This window comes from Alligator mississippiensis, chromosome 1 (genome assembly GCF_030867095.1).
Source record: "Alligator mississippiensis isolate rAllMis1 chromosome 1, rAllMis1, whole genome shotgun sequence".
Taxonomy (NCBI): domain Eukaryota; kingdom Metazoa; phylum Chordata; order Crocodylia; family Alligatoridae; genus Alligator; species Alligator mississippiensis.
Window position 1 is genome coordinate 227,013,064 of NC_081824.1, and position 24,103 is coordinate 227,037,166.

General features: G+C 47.9%; 1 protein-coding gene across 3 annotated transcripts; it reads right to left on the reverse strand.

The window, feature by feature from the left end:
- Nucleotides 1-994: 994 nt before the first annotated feature.
- Nucleotides 995-23,850, reverse strand: LOC106738222 (thrombomodulin). 3 transcript variants are annotated; one of them, XM_019491026.2, is made up of 4 exons: nt 23,683-23,849; nt 3,385-7,954; nt 3,030-3,246; nt 995-2,930 (listed from the first exon to the last, which is right to left on the reverse strand). In XM_019491026.2, the coding sequence occupies exons 3-4, from the start codon at nt 3,054-3,056 to the stop codon at nt 2,022-2,024; spliced, it is 936 nt and encodes a 311-aa protein (XP_019346571.1). In that variant the 5' UTR covers nt 3,057-3,246; nt 3,385-7,954; nt 23,683-23,849; the 3' UTR covers nt 995-2,021. The 3 variants fall into 3 exon arrangements, 2 of the variants coding, with proteins under 2 accessions (XP_019346571.1, XP_059576223.1); XR_009458929.1 differs by lacking the exon at nt 3,030-3,246 and having other exon boundaries at nt 995-3,025; nt 3,726-7,954; nt 23,683-23,850; XM_059720240.1 differs by having other exon boundaries at nt 995-3,246; nt 23,683-23,848.
- Nucleotides 23,851-24,103: the final 253 nt, after the last annotated feature.

Here is a 24,103-nt window from a genome sequence, read left to right on the forward strand (position 1 = left end):
AGGAAATGTTAGGGGAAGCATGAGATCAATGAAAGGAGAACAAGAGCGAGACAGAGAAGGTCAGGACAGCACCACAGTGTCCAGGACAGCAATAGATTGGCATTCTCCACTCCAGGAGCTGGGGCCGAGAGACAGTTCAGCAGAATTGGCACTGAGACTGGGAGGAATTTCCCCCACAACCTTTATATTTTTGCCTGTGCAACTACAAACCCATCAGTGGCCCGTATGCATGTTCTTTCCATCTCCAACTTACTGACTCTGCTGTATCTTCTGCAAGTCAGCAGGCTGTGCACCTCTGTGAGGGGCTGTGAGCAGACAAAAGAAGGGCCTTAATTGACATATTTTTCAGAGAATGTGTGTGTGTCTTCATGTTTACTGGATCTCTTGGTTCTTTCAGATCCATAGAGAAAGGCAGCATTAAGCATTTATGCTTGGAGGGCAGGGTAGTCTTTTATCCAAGAAACCTTCTGCCGATATTTGAAGAACATGAAACCTGCAGGCAAGGATAGGAACAGAGCCAAAACCATTTCAGAAACATGGAGGGTGTTAAGAATCTAAGCTGGGACGTGAAAGCCTGAGTGACTGCAAGTTTTGTACATTTTTTATAAACATCAACCTTTACAGAGGAGATGAGATGGCTACACATGAAACCAGTGTGTGTAGGGTACATTTTCAATAAATAAATACCCAGATAGATTTCAAATAAAAAATTCCTTTAGTTTCTTTTACAAAAAGTTGAAAAAATAGTTTCTCTTTTACAAAAAAGAGAAAGAAGTTTCTGGTATATCAGACTGACCTTGTAGGTACTTGCAGTTATTTCTATTAAAAAATAAATATCAGGGGATTATAAAATACAATTCCTCAATGCCTTAGTGATAAACATTAACCACAACTAGCTGGAAGTCAAAAATTTTCCACATCTATCATTTCACACGACAATACTCATCTGACCACGCTTTCGTATCCCTGAACTGTAAAATCTAAGTGCTGGAAACTGAGCAAACTAATACTTTTTATTCTTGACAGTATGGTAGTAATACAAGATTCCCTATACAAATAGTTCAAGACTCCTGAAGTAAAAGACGCCTGGTTATTAACCAGGACTCTAGTATACCATGGTCTGTACAAAACAAAATAGAAAGATATATTCCCAAAGACATTCAATCACAAGCCCAGGCAACTCCATCTTGCTGGCACTGATGTCAAATGGAGCAGGTTTGGGCTGTTAGATTCCTAGCAATATTTGGCTTTATTTTCTCAAAGCACAAAAAAAGTTCTTTTTCCTGCAGGTAATGCAGCATCAGCAGTAGGGGAAAATAAAATAAATCTATATTTAAAAAAGATGGAAATTGGCAATGACTCAGCACTGTGCGCTAAGCCACTCATTCACTGCAAACTCTGTCTCATTTTAGTGGGTTTCTCTACAGTGTTCGATTAGCAAAGGAACATCCTAGGCTAAAGTGATGCAGTCCCACTTCCTTTTCTATACTGCTGTTACTGGTATAATTCAGGGCTCTCTGAGTAGCACAAGGCTTCTTGATGAGGTGGTAGATGAAAGCTATGAGGATCAAGAACATGGACAGTATACCCACAATGATACCAATCAGAGCCCCAGGGTAGAGGCTGTTGGCCTCTAGTGGTTCATGAGTGGGAACTGCTGTTTGTGGGTAAAGTTTGGTCTCACCTGAAATGTTTTCATCATCACTTCCTTTTTTACATGTGTATGGGTCAGTGAGGACCTGCCCATCAGGACAATCACATCTGAAGCTGCCTGGTATATTTGTGCATATCCCATCACAATGCTGCATTTCACATTCATCAATGTCCACACAAGTCTTCTCACCACCCTCATCCAAAACAAACCCTTCAGGGCAGTAGCATACATTCTGCTTGTGTGTGTCACAGTTTGCTGGGCACTGATTTTGGTTGCAATGTAAGACACATTTGTCATGGTTATGGGGGTCAGGGATATAACCTTTGAAGCAACTGCATCTGTAACCACTGGGGACATCCTCACATTTTTACTGACATCTTGTTTCATGACAATATATCGCATCCTTGCATTTCCCCTCCACCAGCTCATAGCCCTGGTGGCACTGGCACTGGAAGCCCCCTTCAGTGTTGATGCATACTTGGTCACAGATATGTGGGTTGACTTGACAGTCATCGATGTCCTGGCAGCTGATGCCATCCTCGGCCAGCTTGTATCCCTTATGGCACATGCATGTGAAGTCAGCACCATGGGGGTTGCAGAGATGCTCGCAGGGGGCACCAGCACAGGAGGTAGAGCAGCTGCGCTTGTCTGCCTCCAGCTTCCACCCATCAGGGCAGGTGCAGGAGAGGCGTCCATTCTTCTCGTGACACACGCCCTCGCACCCTCCATTCTCCACCTTGCAGTGCCAGGCCCCAGGCAGACCAGAGCTCCATCTCATGCCCCCTCTGCTGTGTTCTGTGCAGACCAGCTCCAAGCCCAGTGCTGGGATTGAAGCTGTGGTCTGGGGAGGGAGGGCCAGGAGGTCACTGTCTTGTGCCTTAAAGGGGGTGGTGTAGGTCATGGCAGTGCTGGCCCCTGCAGACAACCTGGTGCATGTGCCGGGGTAGTTGTATTCACACAGGAAGCCATCTGCCATGAAGTCGCACTGCCGTTCCTCCCAACTCAGGTCCTGGGATACAGTGACACACTGGTTCTTGCAGATAGGGATATCGAGCTTCCAGATGACATAGTCAGGGCTTTCATCATCCGTGACCCACCGAGACCCACTTGGCTCTTGGGAGGCTTTTGTGCAGTCCTGGGGAAGCTGCAGCTCAATCCATAGGCTGGCACTCTGGTTCTGCATCAGGGAGATGACATCTTCTTCCACCACAGATCTCATCATCAAGAGATGCCCGTTGCTCCCCTCGCATACCTTTCTGGCTTCAGAGAACTGCTTCTGCCCCCAGAAAATGACAAAGCAGTCATTTTTAATGCAGAGGACCCTTGCGGGTTGTGGATCAGTGGGAGCTGAAAGCCTGAGCTGTACTGCACCTACCAGAACAAGGAAGAGCTTCAGCATCATGTTGGGTACCGAGACATCAAACTGACCATAATGTGGCTACAGGACTCCCATCTGGTCTAGCCTGAGTGAGTTTGAGAATGAGAGTTTTCACTGTTGCTTGTTTTGGTTTTTGAGGCAAGCATGGGAAACTTCAGTGATCCCTCAAAGTAGGTGCCCAAATTATTACAAGGATGCCAGCTGTCCCTCCTGTCTGGAAAACAAGGAAATCCCTGTTGAGATGGGATGCAGCTGTGTATTATAGAGCAGCACAGAATCACATTGTTTCTGTGAGACTCTTCAGCTTTGGAGCACATTCTGACACATAGTAATGTGTTTCACTAACACCTACCTCCTCCTCAACTCAAGGACACTCCTTCCTCTTGTCAAATCTTTTTCTGTAGAATATCAAGTGAGAGAGCATCAGAAACCCAAAGCATCTCTGCACGTCTTCAAGGAGGCATTTGTAGTAATTTTTTTGTGGTTAAACTCAAAAGCCGTAAACACTTTGAAGCTGATAAGCAGCTGTCTGTTCTGTGCACAGGCAGCTGGAGAAGGAACTGGGGACTGTAGTCCTATTTCACATCTGGTTTTCTTCACCCCCTCTTGTCCATCTAGCGGATAGAAGAACATTTCCATTCCCTCAAGATACTACTAAGAAAAATCTGGTTAAATAGCATGACCTGAGATTACCTTGTCCATGTCAAGAGGGTTAAGGTCACATCCTCTCTGTCCGTGCAGTGTTCAGGAATCACTCTGGGCTTCTGGTGCCTGGAAACCATCCTCAGTAGTCAGCAACCGGTTGCAAATATATAACAGAGCAGAGGCTTCTGCAGTCCCTCCCACTAACTTCCTGTCTAGCTTCTCTTAAAGGTACAACTCCCAGCCTGGCTGGAACTAAAGAACATATCTGACAAGCCCTGCTGAGAGGGGGTGTGCTGGGGTGAGGATGTGTCAGATCAGAAGTTGTGTCCAGGAGGTTAAGAACACCCCACTTTGTAGGAGAGTTGTCTGCACTAATGTGACCCCAGTAGTATTTTAAAAAAGCACTAGAGGGTATGCAGGGAACTACAGGTCAGTGAACCTAACCTGGAAAACTAATTATGGTAATTTGCAGACTCAAGGCTTTGTTTCAATGTGTCATCATGAACAGAAATATCAAATGTTCTTTATTTGATACTTATTGTGTCACATTGGATCAGCAGAACATTTGGCCTTATAGATTCATAGATGCTAGGGACAGCTCAACAGATCATCAAGTTCGACCCCCTGCCTAGGCAGGAAAGAGTGCTGGAATCAGATGATTACAGCCAGATGTCTATCCAGCCTTCTCTAAAGGACCCCCAAGGTAGGGGAGAGCACCATCTCCCTTGAAAGCCCATTCCAAATTTTGGTCACCCTTACTGTGAAGAAGTCTTTCCTGATATCTAGCCTAAATCTGCACTTCGTCAGTTTGTGACTGTTGTTACCCCAAGAGGTGCCCTGGTGAACAGAGCATCTCCGATCCCTTGCTGCGTTCCCCTAATGAATTTGTAGGCAGCCACAAGATCACCTCTCAGCCTTGTCTTGCAGGAGGCTGAAGAGGTCCAGGTTCCTCAGTCTCTCCTCATAGGGCTTGTCCTGCAAGCCCCTGACCATACACGTGGCTCTCCTCTGAACCCTCTCAAGTCTGTCAACATCCTTTTTGAAGTAAGGTGCCCAAAACTGGATGCAGTACTCCAACTGCAGTCTGACCAATGCCACATAGAAGGGAAGTATCACCTCCTTGGATCTATTTGTCATTCATCTGCTGATGCATGATAAAGGGCAGTTAGCTTTGCTGATGGTTTCGTCACGCTGACAACTCATGCTCATCTTTGAGTCCACTATAACTCAGATCCCTTCTGCTTCTGTGCTGCTGAGGGTCACTTCCTAGCCAGTAGGTGTGCTGGATATTTTTGAATCCTAAGTGTAGCACTCTGCATTTGTCCTTGTTGTACTGAATCCTATTGTGTCCTGCCCACTTTTCTAACCTGTCCAGGTCTGCCTACAATCATACCCTACCCTCCGGAGTATGCACTTCACCCCACAATTTAGTATTGTCCGCAAACTTGGACAGAGTAAACTTCACGCCCACATCCAAGTCACTGATGAAGATATTGAAGAGTACAGGTCCAAGGACCAAACCCTGTGGGACCCCACTACCCACATCCATCCAGGTCAATACTGACCCATCCACTGCCACTCTCTGGGTCTGACTGCTAAGCCAATTTGCCACCCACCAGACCATGTAAACATCTATATCACAGCCTCTTAATTTATTTATGAGATTGGGATGAGATATTGTATTGAAGGTCTTGCTAAAATACAAGAAAATGACATCCAACTCTACTCCTGCATCTAAGTGTTTTATGACCGTGTCATAAAATGAAACCAGATTGGTCAGGCATGATCTACCTGCTACTAATACCACACTGGTTTCCCTGTTGCATTATTTTTCCCGCTGGACTCCCACAAATGTGATCCTTCATAATCTTTTCAAAGACCTTTCCAAGGATGGGGGTAAGACTGACTATAATTGCTCAGATCCTCCTTCCTCCCCTTCTTGAAAATAGGGACCACATTGGCCTGTTTCTAGCCCTCTGGGACCTGACCCAAGCGCCACGAGCGCTCAGACAGCCGTGCCAGTGGTTCTGCTATGACACCGGCCAATTCCTGCAGTACTCTCGGATGCAGCTCATCCGGGCCTGCTGACTTGAACACATCCAGTCCATCCAAGTGACTCTGCACCAAGTCAGCGTTGACAGTTGGTGGGCTGGTGTCCCTCTGATGCCCATCTAAGAACCTTTTAGGAGACTTACCTTGACCTTTGTTCAAGAACACTGAGGCAAAAAACTCATTGAAAAGCTCAGCCTTGTCCCCTCTGTCTGTCATTAATTGGTCCTTCTTGTTCACTAGGGGTCCTATGCTGCTCTACACCTTCCTTTTAGTCCCTACATACCTAAAAAAAGACTTTTTGTTGTCTTTAATTTGTGTTGCCAGCCTCAGCTCTGTAGTTGCTTTGGCTTTTCTAACTGCTTCCCTGGAAGTGCGGGCCAAGTAGGAATGCTCCTCCTTGATAGCTTCCCCCTGCTTCCACCACCTGTATGCCTTCTTTTTTGCCCTTAGGCTCCCCTGGATTTCCCTGTTTAGTCAAAGAAGTTTTTTGGCTCCTTTCTTCCTTTTCCCTCATACTGGGATCATCTCTCTCTGCGCCCGAAGGATTGCTTCCTTTAAGAGCGACCATCCTTCCTGGACTCCCATCTTGCCTATCCTGCAGCATGTCATTGACTAGACTCCTAAGCACACTGAAGTTAGCTTTCCTAAAGTCAAGCATTTCTACCCTACTAGTTATTTTACCCACCCTATGCCGTATGGTGAATTCGATTGATTGGTGGTCACTATCCCCAAGGTGACTACGAATCTATAGCTCCCCTACCAGGTCATCCCCTGTAGCCAACACCAAGTTCAGTAAGGCATTCCCCCTAGACCATATACCTCCTGCATTAGGTAAGGTCCTGCACGCAGGGTAAGAACCTACGTGAACAGCTGGATTTGGCTGACTGCTCCTCCCAGCAGATGTCAGGGTAGTTTAAGTCTCCCATGACAGCCACGTCCCTTGACTGTACGGCCTCTGAGAGCTGCCTCAAGAATTTCAAGTCTAGCTTTTCCTCCTTGTGTGGTGGTCTGTAGCAGACCCCCACCACCAAGTCCCTTTCCCCTTGACCTCTGTGTTTCCTAACCCACAATGTCTCAACTTTCTCCTCCTCTGATCCCATTTTGATTAGGGTAGATGTATAATGCTCCTTTACATAGAGAGCAACCCTGCCCCCTTTCCTCCCTACTCTGTCCCATCTGTACAACCTATAGCCCTCAATGCATACTGCCTAGTCATGAGTAGGGTACCACCAGGTTTCCATTACCCCACTAAATCAAAGTTATTGTCTGCAAGCAGGAGTGCGAGTTCTTCCTTCTTGTTCCCCACGCTCCTAGCATTAGTATAGAGGCACTTGAGCCCTCTGAATGGTGCCTTTGGTGCCTCCCCCGTTCTGATGCCCAAAGGGCCCCTTGGTACTTACCAGGGGGGTACTGCTGCATGTCTCACAGTTTGTATGTTCTAGACTCTCTCCATCTCTTGCCTCCCTGTCCCCCGTTGAACCTAGTTTAAAGCCCGATGTAGGAGGTCAGCCAACCTGTAAAAAAAGAGACTCTTACCTTTTGTGGAGAGATGAATCCCATTGTGTCCCAGGAGGTGCCTTGCATGAAAGTGCGGATCATGGACCAGGAAGCCAAAACCTGCACGATGGCACCAACTCCGAAGCCGCGGGTTGACTTCTCTGACACAGTTGACGTGATACCTACTGCGACTGCTGACCAGGAGGATCGACGAGAAGACCACCTGTGCCCCTGTCTTCCTAAGCCTGGTCCCCAGAGCCCTGTAGTCACTCATGAAATGGTCTGAACTACTCCTGGCCGCATCATTTGTTCCCACATGGATGAGGACCATGGGATAGTTGTCAGAGAGCTGGCTGAGGTCAGAAATTCTCGCTGTGACATCCCTGATCCTGGCTCCAGGCAAGTAGCAGACCTTGCATGCCGTGGGATCTGGATGACAGATGGGTCCCTCTGTATCTCTTGGTAGGGAGTCGCCCACTACAATGACGTGGTGCCTCTTCTTCTGCTTACCTGGCTGGCCCTCAGCTTGCTCAGTGATGGTGGCAGGCCCCTCCAGTGCACTTTCCCCCACTGCACATTCCTCCAGTGCAGCCAGGGCCTCATATTTGTTCCCCAACTGGGGGAGCTGTCTCTGCGGCAAGAGGTCTGGCCCCAGAGGTGACCATCCTCCACTCAGCAGCATCTGCTTCAGGGCATTCCCTCGCAGCTTCTCTACCAGGCATCTTGTCCTGCAGAGAATGTAAGTAGCCATCAATCTCATCTTCAGTTGCCCTGATACCCCACAGCCTGCTCACCTCTGCCTGAAGTTCCCTCATCTACCCATCCAGGGCCCCAATCCGGGCACACTTAGGACAGGTGAGGGGACTCCTGGCCCTCCTGCTACCCCTGGGCCTCCGAGGACCCACCAGACAACCCCTGCAGACAAGGGGCCTGGATGCCGCTGACTCACCCAAAGACTCCATCTGGACAGAGGCCTCAGAGGAGCCCCAGGTGGGAGACAGCATCATGGCAGGGTCCCTGGCTGTACTCCGAGTCACCACCCCCATTAAAACCCTCTCATGTGCACTCACCTGAAGACTCTGCTTGAATCCGCCGGCTCCAACACGTGGAGTCTCAGGCCCCTCCTGCTCTTCCCGCTGCGTGAACTCCCGTGCAAACTCCGGCATGCCCCCGAAGAACGTGCCTGTTTGCAGGGCCTGTTTGCGTGGCTCGGGAGTGCAGTTCCCACCCAGCACAGCTAAGTAGGGATGGGAGGGGAGGATTCCCTACAGCTGACCCAGCTCTCCCTTCTCCCACTGCCCAGCTTTTTAAAAAGACTATCAGGGTCCAACCTAGCCCTTTAAAGCATTAGCACTTGCTGTCAGTTAAGGGATAACTTGCTTGTATCTGGTTCTGTGAAGACGATCATTCTTTTATTTCACTCATTTTCCCTTTAATAAATGAACGTGCCCTGTCTTTGCCAGTAGATGGCACTGGATTGGGAATTCTAGGTTAATGCAGTTGAAGTTATGTACATATGTCTAGTGAGCAAGGGACAAAAAAAAGTATCTGTGAGGGACTTTGATTCCTCCTCATGAGCAGAATCTCTGGCATTTGCTGTGCTACATCACAAACCAGTCTCTTGTTGAGTACGCTCATCTGTAGAAGATGATTTGAAGCACTGGGGCCAACCTTCTTGGCAGGCATGCCACAAATTAGTCCTGAACCCTATCCAAGTACTACTCTGATCCCCTTCCCCTGCCTAATTGGCTGTTTTGCTTTCTGCTTCCTACCCTGTCACTGTGCTGCCTATCCCCTTCCCAGACTGCCTCATGCCATACAAAGCTTGCCTGTGCCACTTGTGGCATGCATGCTGCAAGTTGTCGATCTAAATAATCAATCACTGAGCAACTCCGGGTGGTTTTTGGAGAGATTTCTGCTGATCCAGTTTGGCAGAATATCCTTGAAGCTTGGAAGGCCAAGAACTACTGGCACAAAATGATACAAATATTTCAGACCCACAGACTGATGGCTTCTTGGCACAGGGAGATGACCAGGCTCCTCCAGGCTTGCTGGTATAGTACAGCAGAGTCCAGATGTTTTGCAGGGTGAGGTTCTTTACACCCCCCACCACCAAGAAGCTGAGGGCTTACGGAGCATTCAGGGTATACAGAGGTTCAGCAAACAGCTGGGTGGGATTGCTGAGATTCTCCACTGATCAGAAAGGTGAAATCCATTGCAATAAAAGCTACAGCAAACAGTAACCATCCTTTATTCAGTAACTTGTGAATTAAGCAGGTTGGGGTTATAAATAATTTGGATTCTATCATTCAATGAATTTTCCTCTCCTTCAGTTAGATAATATTGTGTTATGTCCCCCTGCATCGATTCATAATGGCATGGGAACCAATGGGTTGTCATACATGTATTTTTTTACTGACAGCATTCATGAAAATAATCATCAAACTGATGCATAGTAATAATGGAATGTGTGCAGAGAGCATATGGATCAGTTCCTGCTAGCTCTTCCTTCACAGGCAAATAACTGGGTGATTTCAGTCTTTGTCCATAACCAAGCTGAGGTGAGCAGGAAAACAAAGCAGCTTCCACCATACACCTGCAGCCAGAACTGTTGAAGATGGTGAGCAAGGCTTGAACAAATTCAGCAAATGGATGTAATAATGGATTTGCCTGTTCCAATAGCAACACCCATAATTTGCTTCCCAGTCTGTAAACTAATTATGAAGCTGGTTTTGGGTTGATCCACGTTGGAGTGGAGCATGAACTACAGAGAAACTTGCTTGAAAAATGTAGGAAAATATTTGGTGATTTCCATCAATATTTTATGGCAGTGGTACTTTGGGCTTTGATCAGGATATGAGATGGGCTGTACCATTCATTCCAGAAGCACAATATTTCACTTTAGCAAATTAATAACATAAGTTGGAGGTTTGGGGAAAGGCTCATCCCTTCACTGATGGGAAAATTGGCACATGCCCTTTCCTCTTGCAGGGCAAGATAATGGGCATGGTGTTGGACAAAGACAGACATAGCAACTGTCATGGCACATACAGATTTAATACCAAACTCCACAGGATAGTGTGCCTAAAGGAAAGCTAATTATAAACACAGGAACATGAGTACAAGATACCAGGAGCTCAGGTCATGGCATGGTGAGAAGATGCCATCAACTGGTTCTATGTTCTTTATATGAGTCATGGACTTGCTGCCCCAGGACTACATGGGCCACTTATACTTAGCCCTTTTTTATAAATGTACAAAGGTACTGGGCATATGAACTGCCCATCTTCTGAGTCAATTGTTGGAAGGAGTTCTCACAACAGCTATTACTGGTAGATTGTGGGATGAACCTGGTATTTTAATTGCCTTCCTGAGCTTGTCTAGAATCAGGGACTTTGATCTGGGTCCCTCCACTAAAGCCACAAACTGGGAAAATTGCTTTGGTGCTGAGGTGCCTGTCAGTGCCAGGAAAGCACTCATGCACCCATCTAAGTTCACCTTCTCAGGGCCAGGCTGGTCTGTACCAGATTGTCCAGTACTGGGTTTGTTGTTACTTGGAGGGGTGGTTCATAGTTCACGGTGTGCTGGAGGAGTGTAATTCTCTGGTTTTAAGTGAACACTTTGAAATATGTTGCACCTACCCTTTGCCTAAGTATAGAGGGCATCTGATGTGGCCACCAGGGAAGGGGCATTCCTGAGTTGCTTGAATCCTGGAATTGTGCTGGTGGTCAGTTTGAACTTAGGAGCAGAAGGATGTGTCCCTGTGTCAGTGTGGGGACAGTTAACTCTAGTGGGGTTAGTAATGTGTTTCTATCTAAACTTTTTTATTTTTCAAACCAATAAATACACTAATGTAATGAATTAACCATGGATAAGGTAGCACAAGCCATAGTACATACCTTGCATAGTACATAGAACAAGACATAGTAATACCTTGCAGGTGACAGAAAAGCTGACACTACAGGGATTTGTCTCACAGGCATAAGTGGTAAGAAGAGACGTCAAGATGATTGAGGTGCCTTGTACCTTCAGCCACCATGGCTGTGAGGAATCACTGTGCACAGGCACAATCACAGTGAACATTTCTGTATTGAAAGGATCAATGTTGTCTTCATTGGGTGCAGCTATCTTTATGAATGATGGCTTGAAGAATCACTTATATTATCCTACAGTTCATACAAGTGCTTTAGGCTGCCCTCAGCAAAAGTGGCCACTATTTTCCATGTTTCCTAAAGGAAGCAAAGGCCTCAGGGAAGATGGCAGAACCTTATACAGGAGACAGACAGTGTAATTATAGGAAACAATTGAATATGAGGAGGAACTGGGAAAGAAGATAAATGTGGAAGGAAGGATAAATGTGTATCTGAAAGAAAGTAAATGTGTGCATAGGAATGGAGCTGGGATACAAGAGGGATGTTAAAGAGACAGGGGACAGAAGGGTAAGAAGAGTGTAAGGGGAAATGTGTGGGGGTGAGAGGAACAAGAAGGACAGAAGGTGAATAAGAATGAGGCAGAAGCCTTGGTGGGACATGGAAAGAATGACGGAGAGAAGTTTAGGAAGAAAATGCTATAATGACCAGAGATGACTGGCATTCCCCTCTCCAGGAGTTAGTGTTACCTGGATTCTAGTATACTAATATGTTGACTACTGATCAAAAAGGCAAGAGATATGTCTACAGCATGACCTTTTATTGCCTACACTCCCAGAGCATACAAATACACAGCAGTGCATTCTCGCTACCTTAGATAGTCCCTCACCTATGCTGCCTGGGGAGACTCAGGAGGGAAGAAGAAGATGGCATGCAGCATGGCATCATATCTTCCTGGATCTGCTGAGCTCTGATTTTCCTTTGAGTCTATACCCACTATTTATGCATGGTTCACCTTAACAAATATTCTTTGATTAACTTATTTAAATGTCTTTTGTTTCACAGAGACTTGGGGAACCAGACTGACCCAGTTCTTTCATGGCTCTGGAAGGGGTTAATTAGGTAGGATTTATGTCTGTGAAAATTATAATTTTTGGAAGGGAAGTTTCCTTATCTCCTGCCTTTACCATTTTGGAATGTTGCTCACTATCCTCTGGTTTTCTTTTTACCTTATTTTGTGGTATTTTCAAGGCTACTTTGGACAATTTATTTAGGAAACTTATAATATATATATATTTAGCATAGCACGAGTACATCTAATATATTTGGTTACATTAACCATTATTATTAACACTCATAAGCTAAAAATATATGTCTTGTTTGGATTATTTATTTTAAGGCCTTTTTTGTATAATGTTTCCTCCTGGACCTTTCCCCCTGTCTAGTTGATTTTATAACTGATTTATCTGGACAGATTATTTGCTTTATTTACTTTGCTCAGCAGGCAAGTTATAAAGACCACAAAGGTTCACTTTGTGGTGACTCAAAATCTAGCTTTGGGGCCTTTTTCTTTAGTGAGTTTGGCTTAAGTCTTCAAGGTTGGCAACATGAGGCAGAGAGAAAAATGCAGGAGCTTTGACAAAGGGATAAATTTGCTCCAGAGTTGTTACTGGGAAAGGCAGCATATAAAGCCAATAAATAAATAAATGCATTTATGCCCATGCAATTCCTGTATCAGAAATGGTTCTTATGCACCCACTGCATACTTCCTCCAAGTAGTTTATTCTGCTGCACCTCTCACAGATGTTTTAAGGGTTAGCTGGGCATCTCTGTGAGGGAATCTGGCTGGCCAATGCAAGGGTCCTCATCAGTGTAGTTTTCAAAGCATACGTGTGTACCTTTATGCTTATTTTCCTGAGAAGAGTTGTGTATTCTGTCCAACCCATGGAATAAAACACCACTAAACATTTTGGTTTGAAGGCCCTTATTTCAAGATGCCTCCTGCCAGCATTAAACTACATGAAACCTTAGGGCAAGGATTGGAGTAAGACTAAATAATCACAAACTTTATGTATACAGTGAGCAAGGGTAAGGTAAAGGTTTATGCTACTAAGTGAGCATCTGCAAGTCATGTATAATTTCATTTGCAACTCTTGTACATCAATATTTGCAGAGGAGATGAGATGGCTGTGTAATGAAATCAAAGTGTGTACATGGTTCAGTTCCAAAAATAAATAGCTTTTTATACATGTTCAAAGTTTATACAACAGTGGGGCTAACTGTGTCTGAGAAAGGTAGAATTCATAGGATCCTTATCTTCTTTTACCTCCAAAATGTTGAAACAAGTCTGATCATTCTAGCATGTCAGGAAAACATATCCTCATTTCAAGGTAGCCTCACTTTGTATGTATTGTTAGTTCTGCCCCAAAACCCCAGGAAATTAGAGGGCTACAAAATACAAAATCCTTAACATCTTACAATAAACTTTATTTGTCTAGTTGTTGTGGCGTCTACGTTTGTCCTCTGCCAATGCTGCCTTATAACTGAACTGTAAAACCTACTACTAAAAAACCAAACTGCTAATAATTTCTTAGATGTTACTGGACTGCAGTAGTTTCTAGGAGCCTGCTGTTTTTGGCCTGAGACTGCAGTAATTTCTGTTCTGTACAGATACATTATAAAAAGATATTGTCCAAAAGACCTTCAGTCACTAACACAGGAATCTATTAATTAAAACTCCATCTTACTGCTGCTAAAAGTAATTGGAGCAGATCAGGCTCTTTATCTCTTAGAAATTTTGGCACTATATACTCAAGGGACAAAAAAGTTCTTTAATTTCCCAAATTAATCTGATTTAGAAAAAGGGAAACGTAAAACGGTATAACTGTCCTCTAAAAAGTGAATAGGAGGTGAATAGGAATAGCTCAGCACTGTGCTAGGCTACCCAAGCTTTGCAAATCATAGCTTTTCTTTTCATTTGAATGGGTTTCTCTTCACTTTCTGGTTAACAGAGGAACACCCTGCATAGTTCCATTTCCTTTTCTGTATTGCTGCTACACTCATAACCTATGACTATCTGGGAAACACAATGTTTCTCGACAAGGTGGCGCACACAGGCTGTCAGGACTGAGACCACAAACAGGATGCCCACAATGGGCACGTCCAGACGAGCCCGTACGTGCCTCTTGCAGCGTCTCAAACTCCTTTGAGATGCTGTAAGAGGCACGTGCAGGAACGAGAAAATGTTCCCCAAGCTGCAAATTTGCAGCGAGAGGGCAAAATTAGACCCCTGGATATCCAGGTGTCAAACAAACCTGCAGAGAAAAAAAGCAAGGCAACTGGAGGCTGGGTCCTCCATAGAAATGCTCTGATTGCAGTCAGAGTGTCTCTATGGTTCGCCCTTGCCCTGCTGCTGAAGCATGCTGCCTGCCTGTGCAGGACAGGCAGCATGCCAGCCTCAGGGAGCTGGGCCTAGGCTCCACTGCAGGTAAGTAGGGGGTAGGGGGGGCTGGAGGTGGGGCAGGGGACCATGGGGGCGGACCCCTGCCAGCCCTGCCTGGTCCCCCAGCCCCCCGATCCCTGCCCCACATGGCCCCATCCCTCACCTGCCCTCCAAACCCCCCCATCCCTGCCCCACCCCGCTCCCAGCCCCCTGAGCCCCCCTGATCCCTGCTCCACCCAGCCCCCCAGCTCCCTGAGCTCCCCCCCGCCCCACTGCTGCTGCCCCCACCCCAGCATCCCGGCAAGTAAAAAAAAAAAAAAGAAAAAACCCGCACTCATCGGCAGTAGCAGTTGCATCGGGGTCACTGGGCCCCACCCCCACACAGCACGGGGCCAGGTGACAGCCCCAGCGGCCCCAGCCTGGGTCCCACTGCCCCCCCACTGCCCCATGCTGCCTTGGGGGGGGGGGGGGGCTCTGCCAGGAGGCCCTGGAACCCCCACAGTCCCTGCTCCTGGGGTGAGCAGAGGCTTTTTTTTTCTTTTTCTTTTTTTTTAAAGTGCCAGAGGCTGGGGTTAGGGGGCATCCATCGGGGGGCTGGGGGTGCAAGTGGGGGATGGGGCCAAGCGGGGCAGCCAGTGGGGGGTCTGGGAGAGCAGGGGAGGGAGTGGGGCAGCCATCGGGGGGCTGCAGAAGCTGTCGGAGGTTGGGGCCAGGTGGGGCAGCAATCCAGGGGGCTGGGGGAGCAAGTGGGGGTAGGGCATGTGGGCAGGGGGCGGGGGGTGGTAGCCCCTGTTGGGGGGGCTGTGGCCCCTGTGGGGGGCAGCAAAACATATAGGTATTTAGAATTCACTTTATTATGATGATAGAGATGCTGGTAGGCTTCCAAATTGCTTTAACACTGTAGATATATCCATACAGTAAAAGCCGTGTTATCTGGCACCTTAGAAACCGGCATGCTCCATTAACCAGTGTGCTGGTTGATGTGGCAAAAGCGAAACTGGAAGTGCCCACTGTGGCACTTCTGGTTTTGCCGACCCCCCCCACAGCCCGGGGCAAAGCAGCCTGTGCAGGGCTCCCTTCCCTGTCCCCTGGCACACTGATGTCAGGGTGGGGTAGCGGCACACCAGATGCGGCGGAAGGGGCAGTGGCCCAAACAGGCAAAGACACCTGTTTGGGCCTCTCAGGTAACTGGTATATTTGGTTATCCGGCACCCCCCATTCCCTATGGGTGCCGGATGACAGCTTTTGCTGTAAAATATTGCCCAACTGATCGCTTTCTCTGTGTCTCTCACTCTCTCTCTCTCTCTATAAATAGTGGTCTTTTGTTTTAATTGTGGAGGAACATGGATTTGGGGGTATTTTACAGAGTGACTTTGGGATTTTTTTATCAGGGATTTTTCAGTTTTCCAATAGGGAATACCAGAATTCCTGCTAGGGAGGCCAGTGGCAGGACCCTGCCTGCTCAGAGCTGGCACCTTGGGAACATCTTCTGAGCGATAGCTGCCCAGATGGCCGGGCAGGGGGCACACACGGCAGTAGTGCCGCACAAAGGCCAACTTTGCAGCCACAGTCCACTGGCAGCTGGCCCAGAGGGGCAAATGCCTCTGCTGACTCTGCAGTCCCCATCCAAGTCTGGCAGGTGCACAGCAGGTCACAGCCAGGCAGCAGCCTCCGCTGCCAGACTGCTGCAGTGGGTAGAGGGAGAAGGGAACTCTCAGGGCTGCTTCAGCAGTCCAGCTGGCACAAGGGGTAGTGTCCCCAGGTACCAATTGGCTGGGCCCTAGAAGCTCCTGAGAGTGAGTAGCCCTGAGCTACTTGACAGGGAAGCTTTTTGTACTGATGGGGGCAAGACAGGACAGCTTTTTATACTGCTGCGGACAGCACAGGTGCTGGCCCCAGGCTCTAGCTCCCCCTGGCTGCAGATCTAGGAGGAACCAGGCAGGGTTATTTTGCCCAAGTGGCACAATTTGCCTCACACCAAAGTGCATGTCCGAGCATGTGCGCCGAGGCAAAAAGCCCCGACTCAAATTTGCACTGCTTCTATTTGAGCTGCTGCAAACGCACCTGCCTGCATGTGTGGACGTGCCCAATGAGTCCAATCAGAGCCTCAGGGTGGAGGCTGATCTCTGGTGGTACATGGGTGGGGACTGCTGTTTGTGGGTAAAGTTCAGTCTCACCTGAAATATCTTAATCATTGGCACACATATTTACACATGTGTATCAGTCAGTGAGGACCTGCCCCTCAGGGCAATCTCATCTGAAGCTGCTTGGTGTATTTGTGCAGAGCCTGTCACAATGCTGTAGTTTTCACTCATCAATGGCCACACAGACCTTTTGACCATCCTCATCCAAAGAAAACTCTCTGGGGAAGTGGCAATTACCCTGTACGTGTGGGTCATGGTCAGCTGTGAATTGGCTCTGGTTGAAATGTAAGTTGCATTTGTAGGGTTCTGGGGATCAGAAGCATATCCTTCAAAGCACATGCATCTGTAACCCCCAAGCAAGTCCTCACTGGGAAGTGGTGCTGACACTAGACTCCACAGCACTCTATCACATCCTCATATTTGCCCTCCACCAGCTCATAGCCCTGGTGGCACTGGCATTGGAAGCTGCCTTTGGTGTTGACATACACTTGATCTAGTAAACTAAACAGTAACAAATCACCAGGACCTGATGGCATTCACTTTAGGATTCTGACGGGGCTCAGATAGGAAATTGCTGAGCTCTTAACTGTACTATGCAACTTATCACTAAAAACAGCCTCAGTACCAAAGGACTGGAGGGTTGCCAATGTAACTCCAGTATTTTAAAAAGGCTCTAGAGAGGATGCAGGGAACTACAGGCCAGTGAACCTAACTTCTGTTCCTGGAAAATTATTAGAAACAATAAAAAGAGGGAAGTGTTTAGCACATGGATGAACGTGACTTGCCAGGGAGGAATCAACATGGCTTTTTTTGTCAAAGGAAAATCATACTGCACCAGCCTTCTAGAGTTCCTTGAGAGTGTCAATAAGCAGATGGACTCAGGTGATCTAGTTGACATAGTATATTTGGATTTCCAAAAAGCCTTTGACAAGGTCCCCCATCAGAAACTCTTAACTTAATTAGGTATTCATGGGATTACAGGAAAAGTCCACTTGTGGATTAGAAATTGGTTTAAAGAAAGAAAGCAAAGAGTGAGTATAAATGATCAGTTTTCAGGATGGAAAGCAGTAAACATCAGGGTCCCCCAGGGACCAGTCCTGTTGACCAGGGTGGGGTGGGGGGGCCCATGGGCAATCCCGCAATGGCTGATTGCTGCAGGCAATTGCTGCAATCGCTGAAGCTGCTTCCAGGAGTGGCTGCAGCTGCTTCCAGGAGTGGATGCTGCTGCTTCTGAGAGCAAGCACCAGCTGATCACTGCAGCCACTCCCAGAAGCAGCTGCAGCGATTGCAGCAATCAGCCGGCGCTTGCAGGGGGGGCACTGGTGCTCCCGCTTGCCCCCCTGCCCATTGTCTAAGTGGCGAGTGCAGACAGTCAGGGGGTGCACCGCTGCTCTCAAGGGGTGCATGTGTACCCCTGTGCACCCCCTACATGTCGCCACTGGTCGGTTGTGAGGAACTACAGAAGGATCTAGCACAATTGAGAAAATGGGCAAATAAATGGCAAATGAAATTCAATGTAGATAAATGTGAAGTGATGCACCTGGGCAAAAATAATCCAATTTACACCTGCACTTTAATGGGCTCTGCATTAGCTGTCACCACACAGGAAAGAGATCTGGGAGTCATTGTGGACAGTTTGCTAAAAGCATTAGCCCAGTGCTTAGTAGCCATCAGAAAGGCAAACAAAATGTTAGGGACTATTAGAAAGGGAACTGTAAACAAAACTGAAAGTATTATCATGCCCCTGTATAAATTCATGGTGCATTCACACTTTGAATACCGTGCCCAGTTCTAGTCCCCGTACCTCAAGAAGGATATAGAAGGACTAGAGAAGGTTCAGAGATGGGCAACAAGGATGATTAGTGGTATGGAGGGACTTTCATATGAGGAGAGACTAAAGAGGCTAGGCCTATTCAGTTTAGAAAAGAGCTCCTTGAGGGGAGACATGATAAAGGTTTCCAAAACATTAAACGGTGAAGAGAAAGTGAATAGGGAATTATCGTTTACTGTCTCTTATAATATAAGAACTAGGGGTCAGAAAATGAAGCTAGTAGGTAGTCAGTTTAAAACTAACCAAAGGAAGTTCTTTTTCACATAGTGTGAAATTAAGATGTGGAACTCGTTACAAGATGTTGTGGAAGCTGATAGTTTAGCTGGATGCAAAAAGGGATTGGACATGGATGGGGAATGCACAAATAAATAGGTGAGGAGAGTAGTGCAGCCAGAGGTTCTGGAGTAGGCAGTGAAAGGGCTGCAGCCTGGTGTACTCTGTGTAGGCATGTGCCAGGGTCTCCCACTGCTTGCAGAAGGGAAAGGTGTTGGGGTCATCCATATACATGCCTATGATGGCAGGTCTGTGGAAGAGCTGCCAGATGAGGTCCCTGGGATCAAAGTGGAGGTGGCAGGACTCAAGCAGTGTGGGCAGCAATATGTACTGGGCCAGTACAGTAGGATCTGCCCTCTCCTGTTTGCCATAGTCCAGGAGGTCCCCAGTATGGGTGATGTTGGCCAGGACCATCCTCTGGCACACCCAGGGCACCTCTGTTGCCAGCACCACCAGCTGCGGGTTTTTCACTGGGGGCTCAGTGAGGAGGTTAGCAGCCTGGTTGACTGGCTCTGGGGACCTGGAGGCAGAGACCAGCCTCCAGGTCCTGAGGAGGTCCCAGTAGAAATCTAGCAACTCCTCCAGGTCATGCTTAGGGACAGCTTGCAGGTAGAAGAGCTGCTGGTCATACTGGGACCCTAGGAGGCAGTGGAGGAAGGCGTGTCCTAAGTGGCTCTAGGCTGCATTGCTACCAGCACCATACAGGAGCCTCTTTAAGGCCTGTGGGAGGAAGGTGTGAACCTGGCTGCAGAGGCAGACCAGGCTGTGCCTGCTGTCCTGCAAGGGAAGGGTCAGGACCCCTGCAGAGACCCAGTGCCATCCTGGTTAGAAGAACGCCAGTGGCCGTCTCTGGAGCCTGGCCAGGAGCTCCAGGGGCACAGGCAGAGTTTTGAAGTGGTGCCAGGGCATGGACAGGACCAGCTTGTTGGTAACCAGTGTTTTCCCATGAAGGGAGAGGCACTGCAGCAGGCCCAGCCATGCCTGCAGCTTCTCTGATACCCTAACCTCTAGCTAATGCCAGTTTTCCAGTGAGGAGGAGTGTCTGGGGGACAGATGAACCTCCAGATAGAGTAGTGAGCCCACATACCAGCAAATGTCCTGAAGCATGGGTGGGAGTGAGCCCACCTACCACCAATCACCCACCATCAAGCCAGAGCTCTTGACCTAGTTATCCCAGGCAGAGGAGGCTGCCAAGTAGATGGAATGGCCATCCATTTTGCAGGAGGCAGAGAAAGGGCTTGAGGGTGATGTTGTAGAGCAGGCCTGACAGCAGGCAACCTTGATGCACTCCCCACCTAAACAGGATGGACTCTGTCATCATCCAGCTGAGCTTGACCAAGCGCTCTACAGAGGTGTACAGCACCTGGAGAAACTGCATGAAGGAGGGACCAAAGCTGAATACCCTCAGAGTGCCTGTGAGGTAACAGTGATCCACCCTGTCAAATGGCTTCTCTTGATCAAGGGAGAGGAGGGCAAATGACAGGCCCTCCTGGTAAGTGAGCTGAAGGTCCCACAACAGGTACAGGATGTTGAAGATGGTCCTCCATGGCACCATGTACATCTGATTGTGGTGGATCATGTCCACCAGCATGGACTTCAGGTATAGGGTGATTGCCATCACTACCATTTTGTAGTTCATGCAGAGGAGGGAGACAGTTCCTCAGATTGAAAGGGGCAGAAGGGTCAGCATAGCCCTCCTGCTTGACAAGGGGAGCTCCCCATCCTCTTCAGACTTGACCCAGACTGGCAAAGTCTGGGCCAAGGACATCCCAGAAGGTAGTGTAGAACTCCATGGTCAGCCTGTTGATGTCCAGCACATTGTTGGTGGGCATCAGGCAGATGGCATCTGAGAGCTCAGCTGGTCCATCCATCTGGTGGGCATCAGTGTGAGTCAGATTTTGCAAGAAGAGCTCTGTGTAGAAAGTCCTCAGCCTTAGTCACAGCTTGCCCAGATCTTTGATAGGTCCTGTTGTCTGCTAAGAGGCAGGCGATGTACTTCTTGGCACCCCTTCTTTTCTCAAGGGCATAGAAGAAGTGGGAGCTGCAGTCCATCTCCTAGAGGAGCTGGATCCATGAATGGATGAATGCAAAGCTGTGCAGCAGTCGTCCAGAGCTTGCAGCTCCTCCCATCTCTCCTGACATTCTCTGAGCAGGGACAGGTTGTCCAAGTAAGTGGCCAGGCACCTTTCCAGCTCTAGCACCTTCCTCTTGCTGCTTCCTGGCCACTCACTCTTCCAGGTGTGCACCCAGGTGTAGGGGCTACAAAAGAGCCAGACATATACCTTCCCCACGTCTGATCATCTCCAAGCTGAGGAGAGGAGAAGGCTGGCTGCTGCTCATGTCAGGCCAGCCTGGAAGGCTGCCACAAAGTCCACATCCTCCAGCCGGCTGTTGTTAAAATGCCAGTAGGCTGGTCCTGGTTGTTTGAGCCGCAGCATAACCTGAGCGTAGACAAGGTGGTGGTTGCTGAAGGGGGCAGGCCTCATGCCAGAGGCATGGACTTGGGTAATGTTCAGAATGGATATATAAATTCTATCCAACCAGCAGTGGTGCCTCTGCTCCTCCTCCACCCCAACAAAAAGGAAAGTGATGCCATGTGTCCACCAGGGAGTGGTCTGAGAGGACCCCCCTGAGGATGTTGGTGGTGGCCTGGCTTCACTCTCTGCCTGTACAGTCTTGTGCCTTGAGGATAACACTAAAGTCCTCTCCAAGGACCAGGTACCTGTGAGGTTTGAAGGTGCAGAGGTGCCACCTGCTGGTAGATCTGGGCCATCTTGGAGTCACGTACAGGGACATAGATGTTTAAGCAGGTTCAGAATGAGACCCTGTGCCTGGACCTGGAGCAGGTGTCCTGGCACCACCTCAATGGCCTGGAGGATTTTTGGCTTCAGGCTTGGGAACAACAGGGTGGTCTCCCCACTCCAGCCACCAGTTGGCTTCAGCAGCTGGATTTGTTTGGGTTTCCTACAGGAAAAGCACTGAGTACCCCCCATCGCAAAGGAAGAAGAGTACGTGGCACCTGTGGAGACCTGTCTTGTAGCTGTGGAAGTTGAGGCTGAGGGTAGCAATGCTAAGCAACCTCAGTGCTGTGGGGTGTTGGCAGACTTATCAGGGTGGGGCCTCATGAATGGCAGTGCCAGCCGTGGGATCTGGCAACAACTCTGCTGCCCTCCCGTCTACATAGAGGGCATCGCGGAAGCCATGGGCCCACATGTAGATCCTGGCATTGTGCCACTTTGGCCCCTGGCCCTCCTTCACCAGCGCCCTCACAGTATTGGGGATGCAGTGGAAATCCCTGCAGTGGTCCAGGGTGAGCTGCATCTTGATCTCAACCACCAAACAAAGGCCAGCCAATTAATTAAAATATGAATTATTCATACAGCTTCAGACTAGTGTAATTTGTGGCAATGTCAGCAATAATCTAAAAGGCCCATTACTGACATTATCTGGATGAGCAGAACATATGACCTTAAATTTATTTTTCAAGAATCTCAGTTCCAACACAATGGGCTGTAGTAGGGTTGTCCAGCTGGCTGATTGCAAGGAGTTAATGTGTTGCCTCTCCCCGTCCCCCAAAACTTTCACTGGGCTGTTGCTCCTCACATCACTTTGGTTGCAATAGCAGCTGGAGTCTCCCTCCCTCCTTCCTCCGTCCTCCATCTGTTGCTTCCTGCCTTTGCCCCAGGGGGGTGGAGGTGCAGGGAGCAGGGGGTGAGTCCAGGCTCTGTGGGGGTAGGGTGCATCACACTTATGTAGGTGCCTTTTCCAGCCAGGGTGGATTGTGTTCGTGTGCCCGCTCAGCATGGCAGTGGGGAGGGGATGCTCATACAGGCAGACAGTATAGCAGTGGCAGGGGAAGTGTTCATGTGTTATGGCTGATGTGACCTGTGCAGCACACAGCCCTGATAGGTTGGCTCCCAGAGCATGTGGACTGGGGTGGGAGACAGAGGGAGCTTAGAAGTTGGGCAGCTTATATATGGCTCTCTTCTTAGGTCTGATCATTCTTTTGTGCCTGTCACTTCCCCTTTAATAAGTGAAAATGTCCTGTCTTTTCCCATAAGTGCCATTTGTTTGGAAATTCTAGGTAGAGAAATCACATTGCAACACTGAAATAAGGAAAACACTTTCCTACAATAAAAAGCATCTTTGTTCTGCTCACTCATTTGACTGTAAACCACATACTTTCAATGTCTCAAAGAAGCTGTTCTGTTTTTCTGGGCTAGGAGCAGATGACAACAAAAGACCCGGTCATCCTATATACATTACAGTGTATTATATACTAAAAATGTAATTGAACAAAGGGTATATGTCAGAGCATCTGTATCCTTAATATAAAATTGGACTCTGAGGAAATTCTGTTATCTTTCAGAGGAAAGAAGTCTGAAATTTTTTCTAGGAATTTACTGAAGTTTGCTATGGCATTTAAGGACAGAACAAGCACTTCCTTTTTCTGGAAGGATGTTAAGCATAATATCAAGATGATATCAAGCATGATGAATAAATTACAGAACCCATTTGATTCCAGGGAAGTTAAGGCTGGCCAGAGAAGCAGAATTTGGGGATTTCCTCTGTGCCTTTTGGGCCCAGATGTTAAATTCCTTTTAACACCCAGATGGATCAAGCTAGGTAACTGATCCCATGGCAGTGCCTCTGCCCCTTATAGTTAGGTCAGCCCAGATGACTGGTTTATATCAGGTTCATTCTGTTTTTTTATTGTTTCCTGAGACACAGACAGTCAAAACCCCAGCTACTGAGGAGGCTGTTATCTGTTTAGGCTGAATGCGCCACAGCTGTAGACTCTACCCCAATCCCACAACAGATATCATGCAACTGCAGTCTGGTCTATACTACACAGTTTTGCCAACAGAGCTATCACACGTGTGAAAAGAGCACATACCATTAGCTGATGTCATTGTCCAGCAACACCACCAGTCTGGATGCAGTTTTGCTGATAGAAGAGGGCTTATACTTGTTTAGTTAGTCAGTTGTGGAGGTATTTTAGCTGCACTGAAAGAGATCCCTTTACGCTGTGTATGCTGCTTCTCTACTAGGGAGCTTCACTGCAGTTACAGTTGACTGTAGCTCTGGAATGTAGACAATTCCTAAATGTTTTTTGTGATATATAAATTGCCAGAGTGGGATGAAGAGGCACATGCTGTGGATGAAGCTACTGAAGTAAAATTCAAGAAGAAGGAGGGAAATTTTGGAAGAAGCTGCTTCTTTGCAGTATGTGACCGGAGCAAACCCCTCGGTCTAGCACAGCTGAGGTTGATATAAGCCAGTGTTTCTGGCCCCAAATTTCTAATGCTCAGACTATG

Bases quoted from the DNA above. Each gene is read 5' to 3' on its own strand.
- LOC106738222 (XM_059720240.1), bottom strand. From the start codon at position 3,056: ATGATGCTGAAGCTCTTCCTTGTTCTGGTAGGTGCAGTACAGCTCAGG.